This window comes from Tursiops truncatus, chromosome 13 (assembly GCF_011762595.2).
Source record: "Tursiops truncatus isolate mTurTru1 chromosome 13, mTurTru1.mat.Y, whole genome shotgun sequence".
NCBI lineage: Eukaryota > Metazoa > Chordata > Mammalia > Artiodactyla > Delphinidae > Tursiops > Tursiops truncatus.
Genome location: NC_047046.1, coordinates 12079002 through 12098609, shown reverse-complemented (window position 1 = coordinate 12098609; position 19608 = coordinate 12079002). Strand labels below are relative to the sequence as shown.

Here is a 19608-nt window from a genome sequence, read left to right as displayed (position 1 = left end):
TCATTAAGAATCAGGCTATGTCTTTGCTTCTGCTCCACAGTCCTCAGTATTTTGGTTTTGGTCCTCAGGCTTATTGCCTCATGGCTGCAAGATGGCTGCCACATCTCCAGATATCACATGTGTACTGGGTTGAATAGTGTCCTGCAAAGTTTGTCTCCATCTGGAAGCTGTGAATGTGACCTTATTTGAAGATAGAGTCTTTGCACATGTAAACTAGTTAAGACAAGGTCATACAGGATTAGGGTGTGTCCAGATCCAATGACTGATGTCCTCGTAAGAGGAGGAAAATTTGGACACAGACATAAACAGAGGGAAAATGACTAAGGTACAGAGCTGTCTGTCATGCGGACCACATCATAGTTCAACTTCTCCCTGTGCCCAGTCCTGCTTCTTTCTCCTCCCTTCCCTAGGTGGCAATCCCAAGGGTGTCCCTAACAAACCCCTGTATGCTAATCTCCATCTCAGACTGGCTTCCTGGGAAACCCTACAATAACCATGTTAAATCTTCCACCTTTGTTGAAATGAAAGCCCTGACACATAGTAAAGACAGCTATACTATGGATGGATGGCTGAATGGGTAAGCAAAATGTGCTCTATCCATACAAAGAACTATTATTCAGCCTTGAAGAGGAAGGAAATTCTGATACATGCTGCAAAGTGAATGAGTCTTGAAAACATGCTAAGTGAAATAAGCCAGACACAAAAGGACAAGTACTGTATGATTCCACTTATATGAGGTTTCTAGAGTAGTCAGACCCACAGAGGCAGACAGTAGAATGGTGGTTGCCAGGGGCTGGGGGGAGGGGAGATGGGTATTTAGTGTTTCATGGATACAGAGTTTCATTTGGGGATGATGAAAAAGTTCTGAAGACGCATGGTGGTCATGGTTACAACAGTGTGAATGTACTTAATGCCACTAAACTGTACACTTAAAAATGGTTAAGATGGGGGAGTTCCCTGGCGGTCCAGTGGTTAGGACTTGGCACTCTCACTGCTGGGGCCTGAGGTCCCCAGTCAGGAAATTAAGATCCTGCAAGCCATGTGGCTCAGCCAAAAAAAAATGGTTAAGATGGTAAATTTTATGTCATATATATATATATATATATATATTTTATTTTATTTTTTTTGCCTGTTTTGGGTCTTCGTTGCCGCGCGCAGGCTTTATCTACTTGCTGCGAGCTGGGGCTACTCTTCGTTGCGGTGCGTGGGCTTCTCATTGCGGTGGCTTCTCTTGTTGTGGAGCATGGGCTCTAGGCGCACGGACTTCAGTAGTTGCAGCATGCAGGCTCAGTAGTTGTGGCGCCCAGGCTTAGATGTTCCTCGGCATGTGGGATCTTCCCGGACCAGGGATCGAACCTGTGTCCCCTACAATGGCAGGCGGATTCTTAACCACTGCGCCACCAGGGAAGTCCTAATGTTATATATATTTTAGCACAGTAAAAAAAAAATCAAATCAACAGCAACAAAACACCCTCATACAATCATGATTCCAAATCTAAAAACCTTTTATCGTTCTTAATCTTTTCCTTTGCTTATCCCCATGGCTTTTAGATCCATAGAATCTCAGATTTGGAAAGTCCCCAGAAATCATCTCGAAGTGTGTGTCCCTGGACCAGCAGCAATAGGATCGTCTGAAAATTTATTGGCAGTGCAAATTCTCCAGGTTTAACTAGACCAGTCAGTCAGGCACTGTGGCATAGGGTCCCACCCCCTGTGTTTCTGATGCTCGTTAAAGTGTGAAAACTGATGGCCTAGGTTATTTTTTATATTTTGCTGATGAGGAAAGTGGGAATGATAGAGGTCAGGTGACTTGCCCAAGATCACAGAGCTAGCTCCTGGATATGTTAGAACAGCAGCCAACGTCTTTGGGCTTCTTCTTTCCTCAACACTCTGCCTACCAGTTGTCCCCAGATTCCATACTAGATGGAGTCAGGGATTGTAGTACATGTGTTAAGTTAATTCTCTTTCCTTTATGCCACCTGATGTTCCAGGAATGCTTATCCCCAACTGCAGTAGAAGAAAGTGAGCCCAACAGAGAAAAAGAGGGAGAGAGAAGGAGGAAGAAAGAGAGAGAGAAGGAGGAAGGTGGGGGAGGAAGGCGGGGGAGTAAGAGAGATCAGAAGCCTGAGTTTACTTTACCCTTGAACTTCCCAGAGCAAAAATAGATTCTCTTTTTAGCTAAAGTCATTTTAAGTTGGGTTTCTGTTTCTGTCAACCTAAGAATCTTCCAGTATGATGAAAAGGAGTGGTAAGAGGGGATATCTTTGCCTTGTTCCTAATCTTAGTTGGAAAGCTTCTAGTTTCTCACCATTAAGTATGATGTTAGCTATAGGTTCTTTTGGTAGATATTCTTTATCAACTTGAGGAAGTTCCCCTCTTTTCTTATTTTACTGAGAGGTTTTATCATGAATGGGTGCTGGATTTTGTCGAATGCCTTTTCTGCATCTATTGACATAATCATTAGATTTTTCTTTTTTAGCCTGCTGATGTGATGAATTGCCTTAATTGACTTTTGAGTATTGAACCAGCCTTGCATAGCTGGGATAAATCCTACTTGGTCATTCTTTTGGGTTCCTGGATCCAGTTCTAACATTGGTGGGGAGGGTTCCCCCCACCAACAAGCAATTATCCAGACACCAGCAGGGTGTCCTGCGATTCAAGTCAACTCTTATGCTCTCTACCTGGAGAGAGCATCAGAGTCTACAGGTTAAGGGTTCAGTCCTACAAGGCTGCCCCCCACCTTAGTTCAGATGCCAGTCGAAAGCCTGGGTTGTTACCTGTACTTCTGACCCACTGGGCTTTAAATCAGAGGTTCCCACGACCTCCTCCTCAGGTTTGATTAATTTGCTAGAGTGGCTCACAGAACTCAGAAACATGTTACTGGTTTATTACGAAAGGATATAACTCAGGACCAGCCAGATGGAAGAGATGCATAGGGCAAGGTACGAGGGGAGAGAGTGTGCCCTCTCCAGGCTCATCACTCTCCCCACATCTCCACATGTTCACCAATCCAGAAGCTCTCCAAACCCCATCCTTTTGGATTTTTATGGAGGCTTAATTGCATAGTCATGATTGGTGAAATCATTGGCCATTGGTGATCGAATCAAATATCCAGACCGTCTCCCTAACCTAGAGGTCAGGGGGGTAGGACAGAAAGTTCCAACCCTCTAATCACATGGTTGGTTCTATGGGCAACCAGCCCATCCTTAGGTGCCTTCCAAAAGTCACCTCATTAGCATAACAAAAGGTAACTTGTCCATTCTCTAAACTTAGGAAATTCCAAAGGTTTCAGGAGCTGTGAGCCACGAACCAAAGGGGAAAACCAAGTACGTGTGAGAAATATATTTGGTCATCCGAATGACCAATTATATTGATATGTCTTTCTTAAAAGTCACAATATCACAGTCATGGTATGTAATTCTTTTTGTTCATTGGTGGATTTGATTTGCTAATATTTTGCTAAGACTATTTGCATCTATGTTCATCTATCTTCATGAGAGATATTAGTCTGTAGTTTTCTGATCATGTCTTTGTTAGGGTACTAGGGTAATGCAGGCCTCATAGAATGAGTTAGGAAGTATTCCCTCTGCTTCTGTCCTCTGAAATAGATTGTGGAGAATTTGTGTAATTTATTCCTTAAATGCTTGATAGAAGTCACTAGTGAACCCATCTGGGCCTGGTGCTTTCTGTTTTAGAAGGTTATTAACTACTGATTCAATTTCTTCAGTAGATGTAAGCCTATTCAGATCATCTATTTCTTCTTGTGTGGGTTCTCATCCAAGTTATCAAATTTGTGGGCATAGAGTTGTTTATAATATTCTTTTATTATCCTTTTAACGTCCATGGGATCTGTAGTGCTATCCCCTCTTTCATTTCTGATATTAGTAATTTACATCCTTTCTCTTTTTTTCCCTTCTCCCATGTGGAGGCTGGAGCTGCTGGATTTGGACATTTCCCTTCCTCCAAGTCAGTTAGGTTCTGAAAATACCCTAGCAGGTTACCCTCTGGTTAACTAGTTTCTTCTGGTTAAGAAGAACAGAATACTGTGGTGTATTTCAAAATGGTTCATTTCCTGTCTCCCTGCCGGAACTATGAGGGGACTGGTTAAGAAGAACAGAATACTCTGGTGTATTTCAAAATGGTTCATTTCCTGTCTCCCTGCCGGAACTATGAGGGGACTGGTTAAGAAGAACAGAATACTCTGGTGTATTTCAAAATGGTTCATTTCCTGTCTCCCTGCCGGAACTATGAGGGGACTGGTTAAGAAGAACAGAATACTCTGGTGTATTTCAAAATGGTTCATTTCCTGTCTCCCTGCCGGAACTATGAGGGGACTTTTCTCTGATATTTACTGTGACACCTTGGTGCAGCTTCTGTAGGAAAACCTCAGAAAAGTGTGGAGCCCCACCGTGACTGGATCCCCTGGAGCTTTTAACTCTCAGACTTGTGCACACTGAACCTCAGGCAATTCATCAACTACAGCTCCGATTTCCCTTCCCCAGCACTGTTCTGCTTGTGAGCCTCTGCTTCAGTAAGCTGGACTTCCTGTATTCACCTGTTTCACCAATCTTGGGGGCAGTGGTTTGCTCTATCTTCACCTGTCTTATGGATCCGAGAAGAGTTGATGATTTTTCAGTCTGTTCAGCTTTTCACTTGTTGTTAGGACAGAGTGGAAACTTCAAAGCTTTTTACATGTAGAATCAGAAGTCAACCTAAGAATCTTAACTAATACAGAATCTAACTCAGCCTGGAGAAGGAAAAAGGAAAGGAAGGCTTCTTGGAGGAGGTGACCTCTAAAATGAAACCTGGTAGGAGTTAGGCAGATGCAGGTGAGAGGGGATAGGAGCACGATGGGGCGGAAAGCTCTAAGAGATTGAGATGATTAGAGCTTAGAGACTGAGGGACAGTGTTGAGAAATCAGACTACAGAGGTGAGCTAGAGACAGACTTCAGAAAGTCTTACGTGGCATTGACCTTGGAGAAATATTGTGAAAATGGACATTAAGATTCACAGCACTGACATGTCACCAAGGAACTCAGGCACATTTTAGACATTCTCGACTTCATTCTCACGACAGCTCCTGTGATGTCCATCTGCAAAGTGCTTTGAGGAAATTCTGAGTGGCTTAGGGCATTTTTCTGCTATTAAGTGCCCATATAAATTGCAACTTATTGGCTCAATTGTTTGATTTCCTATTTTTCTTTCCATTTGTGTGTCACATGTAATTAGAGTTCCAAAGTGCTCAGTGCACCAAAGTGCTCAGAGTGATTTTTCTATAAAACAGAGAGGAGAGGAGATGCATGTCTTCAGCAGATTGCAAAGTGGAATAGACCAAGCAACGCTTTCTATCTCCTATATGAGCACTCATGTTGAGATTTATGACTTTCAATGACATCCCTCACTTCTTTCTTAAAGGAGTGAATTCATCTTTCTCTTACGTTTTGTGTGTGTGTGTGTGTGTGTAGTTGTGCATATCTTTATTACTTGCAGCCTCATCAGTGACACAGATATTTATTGAGCATCTACTATGTGTGGTCACAAACCTCAGAAACACCTTCTTCCTTCTCTTAGCTTCATCACCCATGGATTCATTCATTTCGTCGTTCATTCATTCATTCATTCATTCATCCAACCAACCAACCAACCAACTAACTAACAATTGTCTAGCACATCCTAGGAACCAAGCTGAGAACACAAGGGTGAACAAGACAGAGATGGTCCCACCCTCAGGGAGGCTACATTCTAATGCGGGAGACACACAAGCAAGTAAATAATAATGAAAACAAGTTAACTGTTAAGGTAAGGGTCAGTTTCAGTGATGGAGAAAATGGTGTGTGGGTGCATTACTTAGATGAGGCACTTAGGGATGGCTTGTCTGAGGAGGGCCCACGTAAGCCGAGAACTAAAGGGTGGATAGGGTCAGCTGCACTGAGGAATGACGTGGGAAGAGTACTTTAGCACAACAGAAGTGTGTGCAAAGGCCCCCAAAGGTAGAAAACGGCTTGCTTCTTCAGACCGCAGATAGGTTTGAATGGGAAGGTGTAAGATATACATTGGACCCTCATACCCTGCTGGTGGGGATGTAAAGTGACACAGCCAATTTGAAAATATCGTGTGGCAGTTCCTCAAATGATTCAGCATGATTAAAAATGATGTAATCCAGCAATTCCACTCTTCAGTATATACCCCAGAGAAATAAAAGCACAACTACATAAAAACCTATCCATGAATGTTCATAACAGTGTTATTCATAAGAGCCAAAAGGTGGAAACAACCCAAATGCCCATCAGTGGATGAATGGATAATCAAAATGTGTTCCATTCATACAATGGAATGTTATTCAGCCATAAAAACGAATGAGTACTGACACATGCTACAACATGAATGAACCTTTAAAACACTATGCTAAGTGAAAGAAGCCAGTCGCATGTGACCATATATCATATTCCATTCCTATGAACTGTGCAGAATAGAGAAATCTATACAGAAAACAGAATTGTGGTTGCCCAGGAGAGGATTAGGGGTGATGGTTAAAGGGAGTGGGGTATTTTTTTTGGGTGGTGATGTTCTAAAATGTGGTGATGGTTACGTGTACCTGTGAATATTCTAAAAGCCATCAAATTGTGCACTTACTTTATTTTATTATTATTTTTTGGCCACGCCGCTCAGCTTGTGGGATCTTAGTTCCCCGATCAGGGACTGAACCTGGGCCCCATCAGTGAAAGCACCGAGTCCTAACCATTGGACCACCAGGGAATTCCCGAATTGTGCATTTTAAATGCGTGAATTGTACAGTATGTGAATTTTATCTCAATAAAGCTGTTTTTAAAAATGGATTTGTTATTTCAAGAACAGGTGAGGCACCTTGAGGTGTTTTCAACAGGGGAGTGTGCTGATCTGATTCACTTTTTCTTTTTATTTTTTTTGGCCTCACTGCAGGGCATGGGGGATCTTAGTTCTCCAACCAGGTATCAAACCCATGCCCCCTGCATTGGAAGTATGGAGTCTTAAGCACTGGACCGCCAGGGAAATCCATGATTCACTTTTTCAAAAGCTCTCTGTCGGTTTTTATTCATTGCCAGGAGCTAGAGTGGAGGTAGGGAGACCAGTGAGGAGATACTCCAGGTGTGATGATGATGCCTTGGGCTTTGGGCTGTCAGATTTAACAAATAAAAACAAAGGGCACCTAGTTAAACTGGAATTTCAGATAAGCAAATAATTTTTTTTAAATATAAGTATGTCCCACAGATTGCATAGGACATATTTATACTAAAAATTTATTCTTTGCTTATCTGAAATTCAAATTTTGCTTAGGCATGCTTACACTAAAAAAAAAATAAATCATTGTCTATCTGAAATTCCAATTTAACTGGGCATCAGTATTTTATCTGGCAACCCTACTTGGACCAGGATGGTGGCAGGGGCGGTGGAGAGAAGCAGACAGATTCAAGATATATTGTGAAGGTAGAATTGTCAGGACTTGCTGATGTGAGAGGAAGGGGAGAGGGACAACCAGCTTCTTGGCTGCAACGTCAGGACAGCGGCGTCATTTGCTGAGATAGGAAACACTTGGTCGGGGTTGCAGAGAAACAAGTTGGGAGGGAGGATTTGGAATTGAAGAAACGATGTCAGCGTTCCTGTCTTAACGGAGTCAGGGTCAAAGTCATGCTAACAAGAATCTGTTCCTGTGAACCCAGACGGGGACGGCTCCAGGAAAAACCCAAGCTTGCCTTGGTGTGTTGCTTCTTAAGTAGGCAGGCAAGGAAATCAGCTCCTGGAGTCTCAGAGTCTAAGCAGGAGTGAGAGCCCCCAAACCATGGCCACCTCTATTAACATAGCGTCTCTGATGAGCCTCAGGTGGAGCTGAACTTTCAAGACAAATAACAGGGACCCAGGGATAGAACCCTGGGGAGAGTAACACCTACGGAGGGGGTGGTTTTGGAACTGGGCTGGGGAGATGAAAGGGGTGAGGGCTTCAATAAAAACAAGAGGAGACTGAGGAGAGAGAAACAGATATGGGGACTGGTGTCCATATGGGACAACCTCCTTTTAAGTGATTAAGTCTGTAACTGGCAGCTGACACTGAATTCCGTCTGTGCAACATTTTTAAAAATGGAATTATTGATGGGAGAATTCTCAAGAACAAGCAAATTGTTTCTTGCTATAGATAGTTTTTCTTTAAGACCAGAGTTGTTCCCCAAGGAATTTTATATTTTGCTATTTATGAAGGCATAAAACAGCAACAAAGGGCAATAATGCCTATAGCAACGAATACACCAGGGTCATGTTGATATGCGAAATGGCTGCTTGTAAAATTCTGATGTTTCTGTTAATGTTTCTAAACACTGTACTTTGAAGTCACAATTATTTCTTTCTGTTAGTTTCATGTTAGTCTCCTGGTGTCCTTCACTCATTAGTGGCCCCAAATGAGGTGTCGTTTCTCAATCCTGCTCACAAGAGCTAAAGAGGTATCTTAATGGTAAGTGGAAGGGAGCTTTGTCCTAATTGATGGATTGCTCAAGAATGAACTACCTTTGGGGTTTGGAGGCTACTGAATGCAATTTACACTTTTAATAGAAATCTTTATTCTTTAAAAATCAAAATTTGTTGCTAGTCATTAAAAATCAAGATACTGGGATTTGGAAGATTCCGATTAAGATCCAACGGCGGCTGGAGCCGAGTTTCGGTTTCCCCTCTAGATGGGTGTCCACACTCCATTTGCCGCTGTCCACACCTGCTCTCCTTGCCTCATTTTGATTTCGTGGAGTCACCTGAAGGCATTTGGCTCTGTGGTCGCTGAAGGCCTTCTGTGGTAGGCCCAACAATGGCCCCCAAAGGTAGCCAGGTCCTAATCTCTGGCACCTTGGAATGCCACCTTAGATGGCAAAAAGGGTTTTGCTGATGTGACTAAATTAAGGGTCTTGAGGGACTTCCCTGGGGGGCCAGTGGTTAAGACTCTTCGCTTCCACTGCAGGGGCACAGGTTCCATCCCTGGTTGGGGAACTAAGATCCTGCATGCTGCGCAGTGGCCAAAAAAAAAAAAAAAAAAAAGAGTAAATTAAGGATCTTGAGATGGGGAGAGGAGGAGCCTGGATTCCCCAGGTGGGCCTTATGTAATCACAGGAATCCTTATAAGACGGAGGCAGAGGGAGATCTGAACACAGAGACGGAAGGCAGTGTGACGGCGGAAGGAAGACGCTACCCTGCCGGCTTTGAAGATGGAGTCACGAGCCAAGGAACGCAAGGAGTGCACGTTCTAGAAGCTGGAAAAGGTAAGAAAACAGATTCTCCTCTCAAGGCGCTGAGGAAGCAGGGCCCTGCCAGCACCTTGATTTCAGCCCCACGCAATGGATCTTGGACGTCTGGCTTCTAGAACTGTAAAAGAATAATTGCGTGTTGTTTTTAAGTCACTTAGTTTGTTTGTGTGTTAGGAATTTTTTACAGCGGCCATGGAAACTGATAAACCCTCTTACCTTGTACATGAGAGCATCTTTGCTCCTGTCTCCCGCTGTAACTACTTTTTTGAGACCTCCCTGACTCTGCAGTGAAGAAGTTCTTGAACCCTTGTAGTCCAGCATATGAGTGGTCTGAGGAGGAGGTGTGAGGCAGGAGGTACTTGGGGGAAGGGTGATGGCCATTTTTCAGCCATCTTTCTGGGGCTCTGGCAGAGCTGGGGTTTGGAGGGGAGCGTACAACATCTCGACCATGGGCAGAGGAGGTGTGCAGGCATGGGAAGTACTAAGACTGACTTCCCAAAGCCTCCTTCCTATGACAGCCTTGCAGATGTTTTAGCCTGGTCCAGTATCCCTTCCCCCTTCTGCTGTTTTGGGGAACTCTGCTGCCTCACTTCATACGGTCCTGGAAATCCACCCCACTGTAGACCCCGCTCCTTAGTCAGGGCCTGGAATGTGACCCAAACTAGGCCATTCCAGTGATCCTCTGGGATGGTGGTTCTCAAACTGGATTGTGCATCAGAGTCACCTGGAGGGACTGTTAAAGCACGGGTTGCTAGGGTTGCATCAGAGTATCTTATTCAGTAGTCTGGCCTGAGGGATTGCATTCCTAAGGAGTCCCCAGGTGATGCTGGTCCAAGGGCCACACTCGGAGAGCTCCTGCCCTGGGATTTTGAATCCCAGAATGTGGAAGACAGGTGGTGAATGTAACCAAAATGGATGGTTCAGGATTTCCTATAATGACATCTCTGAATCTGATCTGGTTCTGGGCATTCCAAGGGCCTAGGCATTCCTCTTTTCCTTTATTTCTCCGAGTTCGATTACTTTATGCTTGAGGTATCGAGATTTGATATCTGTTGCTTGCAACCAAAGATCTCTAATGGATTGGACTTGCAAGGAACACTGTTGATAGGGGAAAAGGTGGGGCTCATGGAACACTAGACGTACGGAGGATAGGTTAGACATAATCTAACTGCCAAGACCGTATTAATGTGGATCATAACGGTTATTCACAGAACGCCTGCTCTGTGCCTCATGGATGCTAGCATATGGCACATCTTATGGCATCTTACCAGCCTTACTCTGAAGGGAAGATATCTTTACCTTTATTGTTTTTTTAATAAATTTATTTATTTTACTTATTTACTTTTGGCTGCGTTGGGTCTTCGTTGCTGCGTGTGGTCTTTCTCCAGTTGCGGTGAGCGGGGGCTACTCTTCGTTGCGGTGCGCGGGCTTCTCATTGCGGTGCCTTTTCTTGTTGCAGAGCGCGGGCTCTAGGCGCGCGGGCTTCAGTAGTTGTGGCACGCGGGCTCAGTAGTTGTGGGTCGCGGGCTCTAGAGCGCAGGCTCAGTAGTTGTGGCGCATGGGCTTAGTGGCTCCGCAGCATGTGGGATCTCCCCGGACCGGGGCTCGAACCCGTGTCCCCTGCATTGGCAGGAGGATTCTTAACCACTGCGTTACCAGGGAAGCCCTTTACCTTTATTTTTCATTTGAGGATATGGAGGCCCAGGAATTTGCTATTTTATTGGCAAGATATAAAATCAACATGATATTCTTAGTGAATGGTAGGTAATACTGAGAAAAGGACAGTATTTCCCTTCCTCTTAGCATTTTTCTCCCCTTTCTTCATTTTCCCTGGGTGACTAATTGCCCCATTAGCCTGCCCCCTCAGCCACTTAAAATTCTTTCAAAGGGGCAAGAGGAAACTGACTTTTTGACCATCAAAATTAGGCATTTAAAACTTTTTCTAGTTTGCTTTTCAAGTATTAGATGCTCCATAAGAGCCTTATTTGCCTTCTGACCCACAAGCAGATAAATAAAAACAAGTTTGATCTTTGGAATTCATATGGAAAGCATCTAGAATGAAGTGGGATGTTAGCTGAGTGTTTTGGGGGAAAATAGCTCATTTTATCTTTATAACTAAAAATACTTATTGGGCACTTCTAATGCCCTACACTACATCCTCTTGATTTGCCATTTACCTTAGCCCTGGCTGTACCAACTGACTTGTGCCTGACAGTCCCTCCTGTTAGCTGTGTAGAGTATCTCTTGCTTTTTGCCCCAGCATCTCTTCACTGCCTTGGTGTGGGACATCCATGGGAATCTGTTTACTTATATTCAACCTGGAAGTGAAAGATTATGTAAAACCCATGGTTTAACCTTTCTCTAACGGAGGATGAGCCAGTGGATCAATGTTGCCTTCCAGCTCTTACTTCTTGGGAGGACAATCTTCAAGGCTCCTTAGAAGGTCCCAGTGAGATTGAGTGTAAGTTGCCCAGAACAGGACCAGCTCAAGAATGCTGTTTGGATTAGCTGTCCCTCCTTCCCTGTTTCAGTATTCTCAGTCCCCCACGCTTCTTCTCTGGAATCACTCCTACAAATAACTAGCTGCCTGCAAGCCTAGGTCTCGGGCTCTGCTTTCTGGAGGAACTCAGGCTGGGACAACATTTATTGTAGCAAATTATAATATACAGATAAAGAAAAAGAACACTAAAACACCCATAATTCTGTTCTCTCTAGAGATCTCTTTTGGTAAGATTTGGGTGTATATTCTTCTTAATGCATACACTCTTTAAGAGACACCACTGGGATCATGTCGTACCTACAGTTATGTATCCTGCCTTTGCTATATTGTGAATAACTTTCACATAGTTAAGTTTTCTTCTCCAATGTAATTTAATAGTTGCACAGTTTTTCAATAGCTGCACAGTTTTTCATTTACTCATTCATTATTTGTAGTACTATGTGCCAGACACTGTTCTGAGCACTGAAGACATAGCAAAGAACAAATAGATCAGGTCTCTGCTCTCATGAAGCTGACAAGCCAGTTAGGATCTTTCTTACATTCTAATGGAGCATAACTTAATTAACCAACGCCCTATTGTCAACTACTTAGATCGCTTCTGATATTTAGCACTATAAACAACGCTTCAGTAAACCTCCTTGAAGGTATTCTTTGAACTCCTCAATTTTCTTCTCTTGGATAAATTCCTAGAAGTGGAATTGCTGGAAGAAAGGATGTGAGTAAATGAAGGTGCTGGGATTCCCACCTAGATCCAACTCTGGCACCCAGGCTGTCAACAACCATGCTGGTGATATCACTGAATTTGAAAATAGACACACACACACACACACACACACACACACACACGCATAGTAACCAGAGGTGCCGCCAAGTGCTTCCTAGCTGGTTTAGATGTGTGGGCTCTATGATTCTGATAATTAATAGGTCAGGTATGGAGTAAGAAAGAGGATTAGAATCCTGGGTCTGCAAATTACCAGCTGCGTGATCTGTGGCTATTTATCTGTAAAGTGGAGACAGTAGTTCTCACTTTAAGGGTTGTTATTAAGTAAATATTTATTGAGCTCCTATTAATCACTGGCCTCCAAGCTAAGAACTGACAGTCCAGTAGGGAAGGGAGATGTTAGTAAGACATCACACAGATATAAAATTACAAATTGTGTTCTGTGCTATAAGTATGGGATGCTGTTAAGAATGAATAGCAGGGAGACCTGATTTGCGGGGGCGGGGTTTGGGAGGAGAACTGAGATATGAAAGATGTGTAAGAGTTAACCAGGTCAAGGTGGGGATAAAAGTCCCTGAGGAGCGAACAACAGATACAAAGCCCTTAGAATTTGGTATGCTATTGTATGCCTCTTTCTTTCCAATCTCATAGCCCTCTCACTTGCAGTTCCTTCTGGAAAGATCTCTTCTGAGATCTGATCTTCCCATGGCTGGTTTCTCTCCTCATTTAGCTTTTAGTTCACATGACATATCAGACAGTCCATTCTCTGACCATCCTTCTAAAAGTAATTCTCCCATCCCCGTCCCTCGCCTTGTTTTATTACCTTACCTTGTTTTAGCTTCTTCATAACGCCTCCCACGGATTCAAACGTTCATATTCGTTTGTTGAACGCCTCCTCCTTCCCACCCCCTCACTTGAATGCAAACCCCAAGAGGGAAGAGATTATTTTTGTTGCTGCAGATTCAAATACTGAATTCTCAGCATCTGACATAGTAGTTGCTCAATGCATGTTTGAATGAAAAAACAGGGCTTGGCGCACAGTCTGCGCTTGGCAAAAGCCACAAGCGTAAAGTTGAGAAGCTGGGGGCGGGGGCAGGGCACAGACCTCGGCCTGGGTTGCCGCAAGCCACAGCGCCAGGGACAGCCGGAAGGGAGCACTGGGGGCGGGGCCGGGCCGGGCAGGCCACCCGGAACCCGAGCGCGGCAGCGGCGGCGGTTTCCGGTGGCGGCGGACATTTCCCGCGGAGGGACCGTCCCGTGGCACCTGGTGGGCTGACGGGGACGCGGCTGGCCGGGAGCGGCGGCGATGGCCGACCACAGTCTGGACGAGTTCCGCCGGCACTGGCAGGAGGAGCTGGCGCAGGCCCAGGCGCTGAGGAAGCGGCGGCGGCCCGAGGCTGCCGAGCGACGGCCGTGGCGGCCCGAGGTGGTCCCTGGGCGCGGCGAGCAGCAGGCCTCGGGGTATCTGGCGCTGGCCCAGGGCCTTTTGGAGGGCGCGGGGCGGCCCCCGGCAGCGCGGGCGACCCGGGCCGAGAGGCAGGAGGCGGCGAGCCGTTCCCGCTCCCCTCCGGCCCGCGAGGCTGCCGGCGGCGGGGAGCAGCTGGTGGATCAGCTCATCCGGGACCTGGTGAGTGGCCGTCGCCTCCCGCCGAGGCACGGGCTGGCCGTCGCCCCGGTACAAATGGCCTAATGAGTTGGAAAGTAACTGTGTGCCACCAGTGTGGGGGTGGGGAAATGAGTAGAGGTACACACCGCTGTGTTTGTGCGTGCATTGAGTATCTCTGGAAGGTGTGGTTCCCAGCTGGGGGCGATTTTGTCCCCCGTTTTGGCAGTGTCTGCAGACATTTTTAGATGCCACAATTGGGGCGGGGGTGTGTTCGCTGCAGGCATCTAGTGGGTAGAGGCCAGGAATGCTCATGAACATTCTACAATGCACGGGACAGCACCCACAAAAAATTATCTGGTCTAAAATGTCAGCAAGTATGAGACCGAGAAATCCTGATCTAGAAGGGTTCCTAAACTTTTAACAAGGTTGCCTTTGTGGAGGAGAACTCACGACGTGGATAGGAAGGAATTTTAACTTTTCTCTATATAGTGTTTGTACAGTTCAAGTTTTTCTAACTGTTCATGTATTACTTCAGTTAAAGCAGAAAAAAAACTTTTGATAAGAACCTCCATGCTAATCATAGTGCACATTTTGTGGGGCATGAATCCCTTCCAGAATCTGGAGTAAGCTAGGAACCCTCTCTTTTTTTTTTTTTTTTTTTAAAAAAGCCCCTTTCACGAAGTTGTCACAATCAAGATCACCTGAAACACATTCATGTTTAAGAGTTGGAAAAAGGCAGCAGGTTTTAGTGACTTAAATTGGGCTCAAAGGCAGCGTCTATGGTTTCTCAATAGGGAGTAATTGTGTAATTGCTAAGCTGTTTCCAGAAGAAATGGCTTATTCAACATAATATGTAGTTATATTCAAATAACATTAGTAGCTATAAGATTTCACAGAGTTTCTGGTTCTGTGCTCTGCCTATCTCTAAGGTTAGATGTCAACTTTGTGTGTGTGTGTGTTATAAGCGTTCTCATTTAATGTGTTAATTCTTATATATGAAAATTCATATTGGCGTCATGGTCATCACTGAAGAAGTCTGACATGTAAAAATTAAATTTGTCAATGCCTTGGGAAGGTGACTTAGCACCTGATAAGTCATTCAGGCTAGTCCAGATCTACACACAAGTTATCCCCATAAAAGTAAACTTGTAGGCTGAGGCAAGACCAGCTTTGGGGGTAAAGAGAAACAGGAATGTGGATTATTAGGACAAAGGCACATTTGGGGCCTCGCAAATCCTCCGCACTGAATGTGGCATTGTATTCAGGAGTCACAACAATCCTGGGAGGTAGGTATTGTCAGTCTCATTTTACAAACGAGGAAATGCAGGTTTTCTGTAATTTGCCCAGGGTTACCCAGCTGCAAGTTCTTGGGATTGAATTTGGATTCAGATCTGTTGGACTTTAAATTTCACCAGGTAGGAGTTCCCTAAACTTGACTTGCTGTAACAGTCACATTAAGCCTTATTAAAATATAGGTTCTGGCCCTTCCCAGCCCTGCTGCATCAGTTTCCAGAGGAGGGGCCCAGAAACCTGGTGATTGGGATGATCAGGTGAGTTTGAGACATTGTTCTCAGCTGTACAGCTTATTTTGGTTTGAAGTCTGGATTCCCTAGTCTTTCTAGTCCTAACATTCCTGAGGCACAGGCATTGATACCAAAAATAGTGGAGCCCTAACTGAAGTATCCTAAAAATGGAAGCGGCCTGCCTGCTGGAGGATCCAAGGGACTTCAGAATCTGTTTCATTTATAGTTAGAAAAAGCCTGCCCTGGAGTATATGCCCTTGATCCCTTCTGCTCCCTTTGGAATCACCACATTAGGCTCTGCTAGGCTCTAGGCTACCGTGAGGAGCATCCACACTTTGGGGCACCGCTAGTGGTTTTGTTTTTTTGTTTTTTGTACTTAGCAATCATCAGTAACACTGCTATAAATAAAAAATAAAGTAATCATAATTCATTGCGTGCTTACTTGTTTGTCTCCTGGGTATTGTCTTGTCAGGGTTTAGAGACGTTGTCTTCTTCAATTCTCCCAATGGCCCTCACCAGTGGACAGCATTAGCCCCATATGACAGATGAGGTTTAGGAAAGTAATTGTTTTAAGGGACCCACCCAGTATCTTCAGTCTGAGAAATGATGGCAGCCTTTATAGAAAAGGTATTTCAGGGGTTGTAAGTCCCAAAGCCCACAGAGGGCAGGGAGGAAATGCAAATGAGTGAAGTAGGCTACATGTTACTCATTTGATCCTTTTTTCCCTAGTTCATCAGGTGTTGTGTCTTCAGATTCCAGCCATACTTTTGTAATAATTTGTTTCATAACGGCTACCGTTCTTTTTGTCACATTAAGTAGTAAACATAACGGTGTAGAGATTGTCTTCACAATACCCCTAAAGAAAAATACTCAACCATTTTTTCTTGAAGCACAGCCCTCCTCTTGGTCTTGTTTCCCCACTTTTTAAAAACTAAAACAAAAAGGCAACCTCTCTATTGAAGTGTACCAACCATAAATGTACATCTTGATGTATTTCCAAGAGTGTACACATCAATGTAAACAGCACCCAGGTTACAGAACAGCATTACCAGCTTTTCAGAACCCGTATGTGTGCCATTCCGCCCAAGGGTAACCACTCACCTGACTTCTAACGTCTTATTTTAATTTTATCTGATTTTGAACTATATAAGTAGAATCGTACAACACGTACTTTTGGGTTCTTGTGCACAGCATTACGTATGAGATTTATCCCTATGAATATGCCACATCTTACTAATTCTGTTGATGGGCATTATTATTTATTTATTTATTTTTGCTGTACGCGGGCCTCTCACTGTTGTGGCCTCTCCCGTTGTGGAGCACAGGCTCCGGACGCACAAGCTCAGCGGCCATGGCTCACAGGCCCAGCCGCTCCACGGCATGTGGGATCTTCCCGGACTGGGGCACGAACCCGCGTCCCCTGCATCCGCAGGCGGACTCTCAACCACTGCGCCACCAGGGAAGCCCTGATGGGCATTACTGATAACTAGTTTGTTAATAGCCAGTTTGGGGCTGTCAGGAATAGTGCTGCTGTGAACATTTTGTACATCTTTTGGAACATATGTACACACTCTTCTTGGGTATTTGCTTAGGAGTGGAATTGCTGGGTTACAAGATATGTGTATGTTCAGCCTTAGTAGATAATGACCATTTTCCAAAGTGGTTGTACTTTGTTTTTCACTTTTCATAGTAACTGGAGTATGTGGAATATAGTATTTCACTTCCTTCTTTGCCATAAATATACCACCACCCAACTGAGACGACATATGGCAACTGAACGTGACCCTAGCATGGATGAGATGATAGTGACGAATTGGAAAATGTTAAGCTGTGGCTGGGCTAAAAGCAAGAGCCTCTGCCCAGGTCAGCTGCTTGTCGCCGTGTAGGAATGTGGTCCTGGTGTTGCAGAGTCTTTAGGGATTTTTCCCCCCAAATTGCGATTATGTATTTTTATGTGGGCTTTATCAGTTTTTGCTACCAAAAAACCCCCAAAACTTTGGTTTAAGACAACCAAGATTTATTTAGCTCACCATCTTGCAGAGTGACAGTTGAGCTGGGCGTGAGTGGGCTCGTGTACCTGTCTGAGGTTAACTCCTGTCAGCGAGGCAGCTCCACTTCTGGTTGTGTGTGTGTGTGTGTGTGTGTCTGGATTATGTGTCTCATCTTCCAGCACGTTAGCCCTGGGTGGACCTTACCAGAGTTATGAGAGCAGCAAAAAGGCAAGTCCCAACGCCCAAGTGCTTTTGAAGTCTCTGCCTAGGTCATGTTTGTTATTGTCTCATTGACCAATGCAATTCATATGGCCTCACCCAGAGTCAGATACCCAAATGCTTGAACACAGAGAAGCGTGAACAAATTAGGGGACTAGTTAATATAACTATCTACCACAAAAACTCTTCCCACTTTTAGTTTTTGTTAACATATGTACACGATAGAAAACGACGCCTTTCCTTTGACTAGATTTGCCTTGGGCCATGAGTTTGTGATCTTTGCTTTTTGTCTTCCCAAGAATCCTTTGATCTGTGGGTGACTCCTGAAAAGGAAAATTTAGTTCATTTGGGACTCCCCAGAAGCTCTGACAGGCGCATCCAGTTGACATGAAAGGGAAATAAAAAGCCGGCACCGCCTCCTGACAGCCCCGCTCCCCTTTTTCCCCACCTTTGGAGCACTCTGTTCTACCAGCACATCCTGGTGTACTTCTGGTGCGGTCTCTTTCACTTCAGTTTTCAGTATCATCACTAGAGCAAGAACAACTAGTACGTTAGCAGTCAGGCGTGAAATTGCCTCTTGATGGGCACATGAACAGCATCACCTTACAGTGTCACATGGCTGGGTACAGGCAAGACCTTTGATGGACAAGCCCAGCTGAAACGAAAACTTAGAAACGACTCCCATTGAGCCTCATCTTCTCTTGTGAAGCTTTTAGTGATAGTGCTTAGAAACCATCTGTTTCAGGTGGTGAGTTAGGGACACCTAAATTGTCTTCTTGGTATATGGTTGAGTTAGTGAAAGAAATGATACAGCCCTGCATAGAATTTTAGAGGCAGTAGGCACTTTGTCTTTTTTGTCTTTTTTCCCTTTCTCAGTAAATTCGGACTTCTCACAGATAGTGGAGTATAACTGCAAGTATGCTGCTGCTCTCTTCACTGTGGTGGTTATGAAATCCAGTTGCTCGGTCCCGTCTCTACTTAGATGATGTGTCAGGACTCTGGGCTGCAAGCAGTCAGCACCCAACTCAGACTGGCTTAAAAAAAACCAAACTGGAATCTGTTGATTCATGTAACTGAAAATTCCAGGTGTGGTCCTTGTTCTGGGTGGTTTTATGATGTAACTAGCAGTCTCTCCATCTCTCTTTTATTTGTCCTCCCCCCACCCCAGTTTTCCTGAGATATAATTGACATAGAGCACTAACAGGTACAGCACGGTGACTTGACATATGTGTATGTTACAAGATGATTACCACAGTAAGTTTAGTTAACATCAGTTACCTCAATAGTTACAAAATTGTTTTTCTCTGTAGAAATCTCGCCATCTCTCAGTCCTGCTTTCCTTTTGTTGGCTTTATTCACAGCCTTGGCTTTATTCATAGAATTGGCTTTATCCCAATTTGGGATAAAATGGCTGCCAGCAACTCCAGTCTTATATTCTGTCAGCTTATCAACCCGGGGGAAAGAGAGCATCTGTTTTATGCAGCAGAAGTTATGAACTTAAATTCCCATTGATCCAGACTGGGTCATGGAGCCATCCTCAAACCAGTCACTGACGCAAACTGGCCAGACTCATATCCACTGCCCACTCCTGAAGGTAAGAGTGCGGTCAGCCCCACCTAAGCCATGTTGACCAAGAGTGGGGTGGTTTCCTAAAAGAAAAGAGGGGACGGATGTTGGGCAGAAACGACAGGTGAACACTTTAAGTGGGTAACTGTTTGAAGCGGCACTAAGTGTAGCAATGTAGGTGTTTTCTGTTCATCCAACACATTTATGGAATAGCTGGGTGCCGGG

General features: G+C 44.6%; 1 protein-coding gene across 1 annotated transcript in view; it reads left to right on the top strand.

The window, feature by feature from the left end:
• Nucleotides 1–13706: 13706 nt before the first annotated feature.
• FBXW8 (F-box and WD repeat domain containing 8) overlaps nt 13707–19608 on the top strand; it is a 114007-nt gene continuing 108105 nt past the window's right edge. Inside the window, exon 1 of the mRNA XM_019950376.3 lies at nt 13707–14105. Within this exon, the coding sequence (XP_019805935.2) occupies nt 13785–14105 (321 nt within the window). The 5' untranslated portion in view covers nt 13707–13784. The remainder of the gene's footprint in view (nt 14106–19608) is intronic.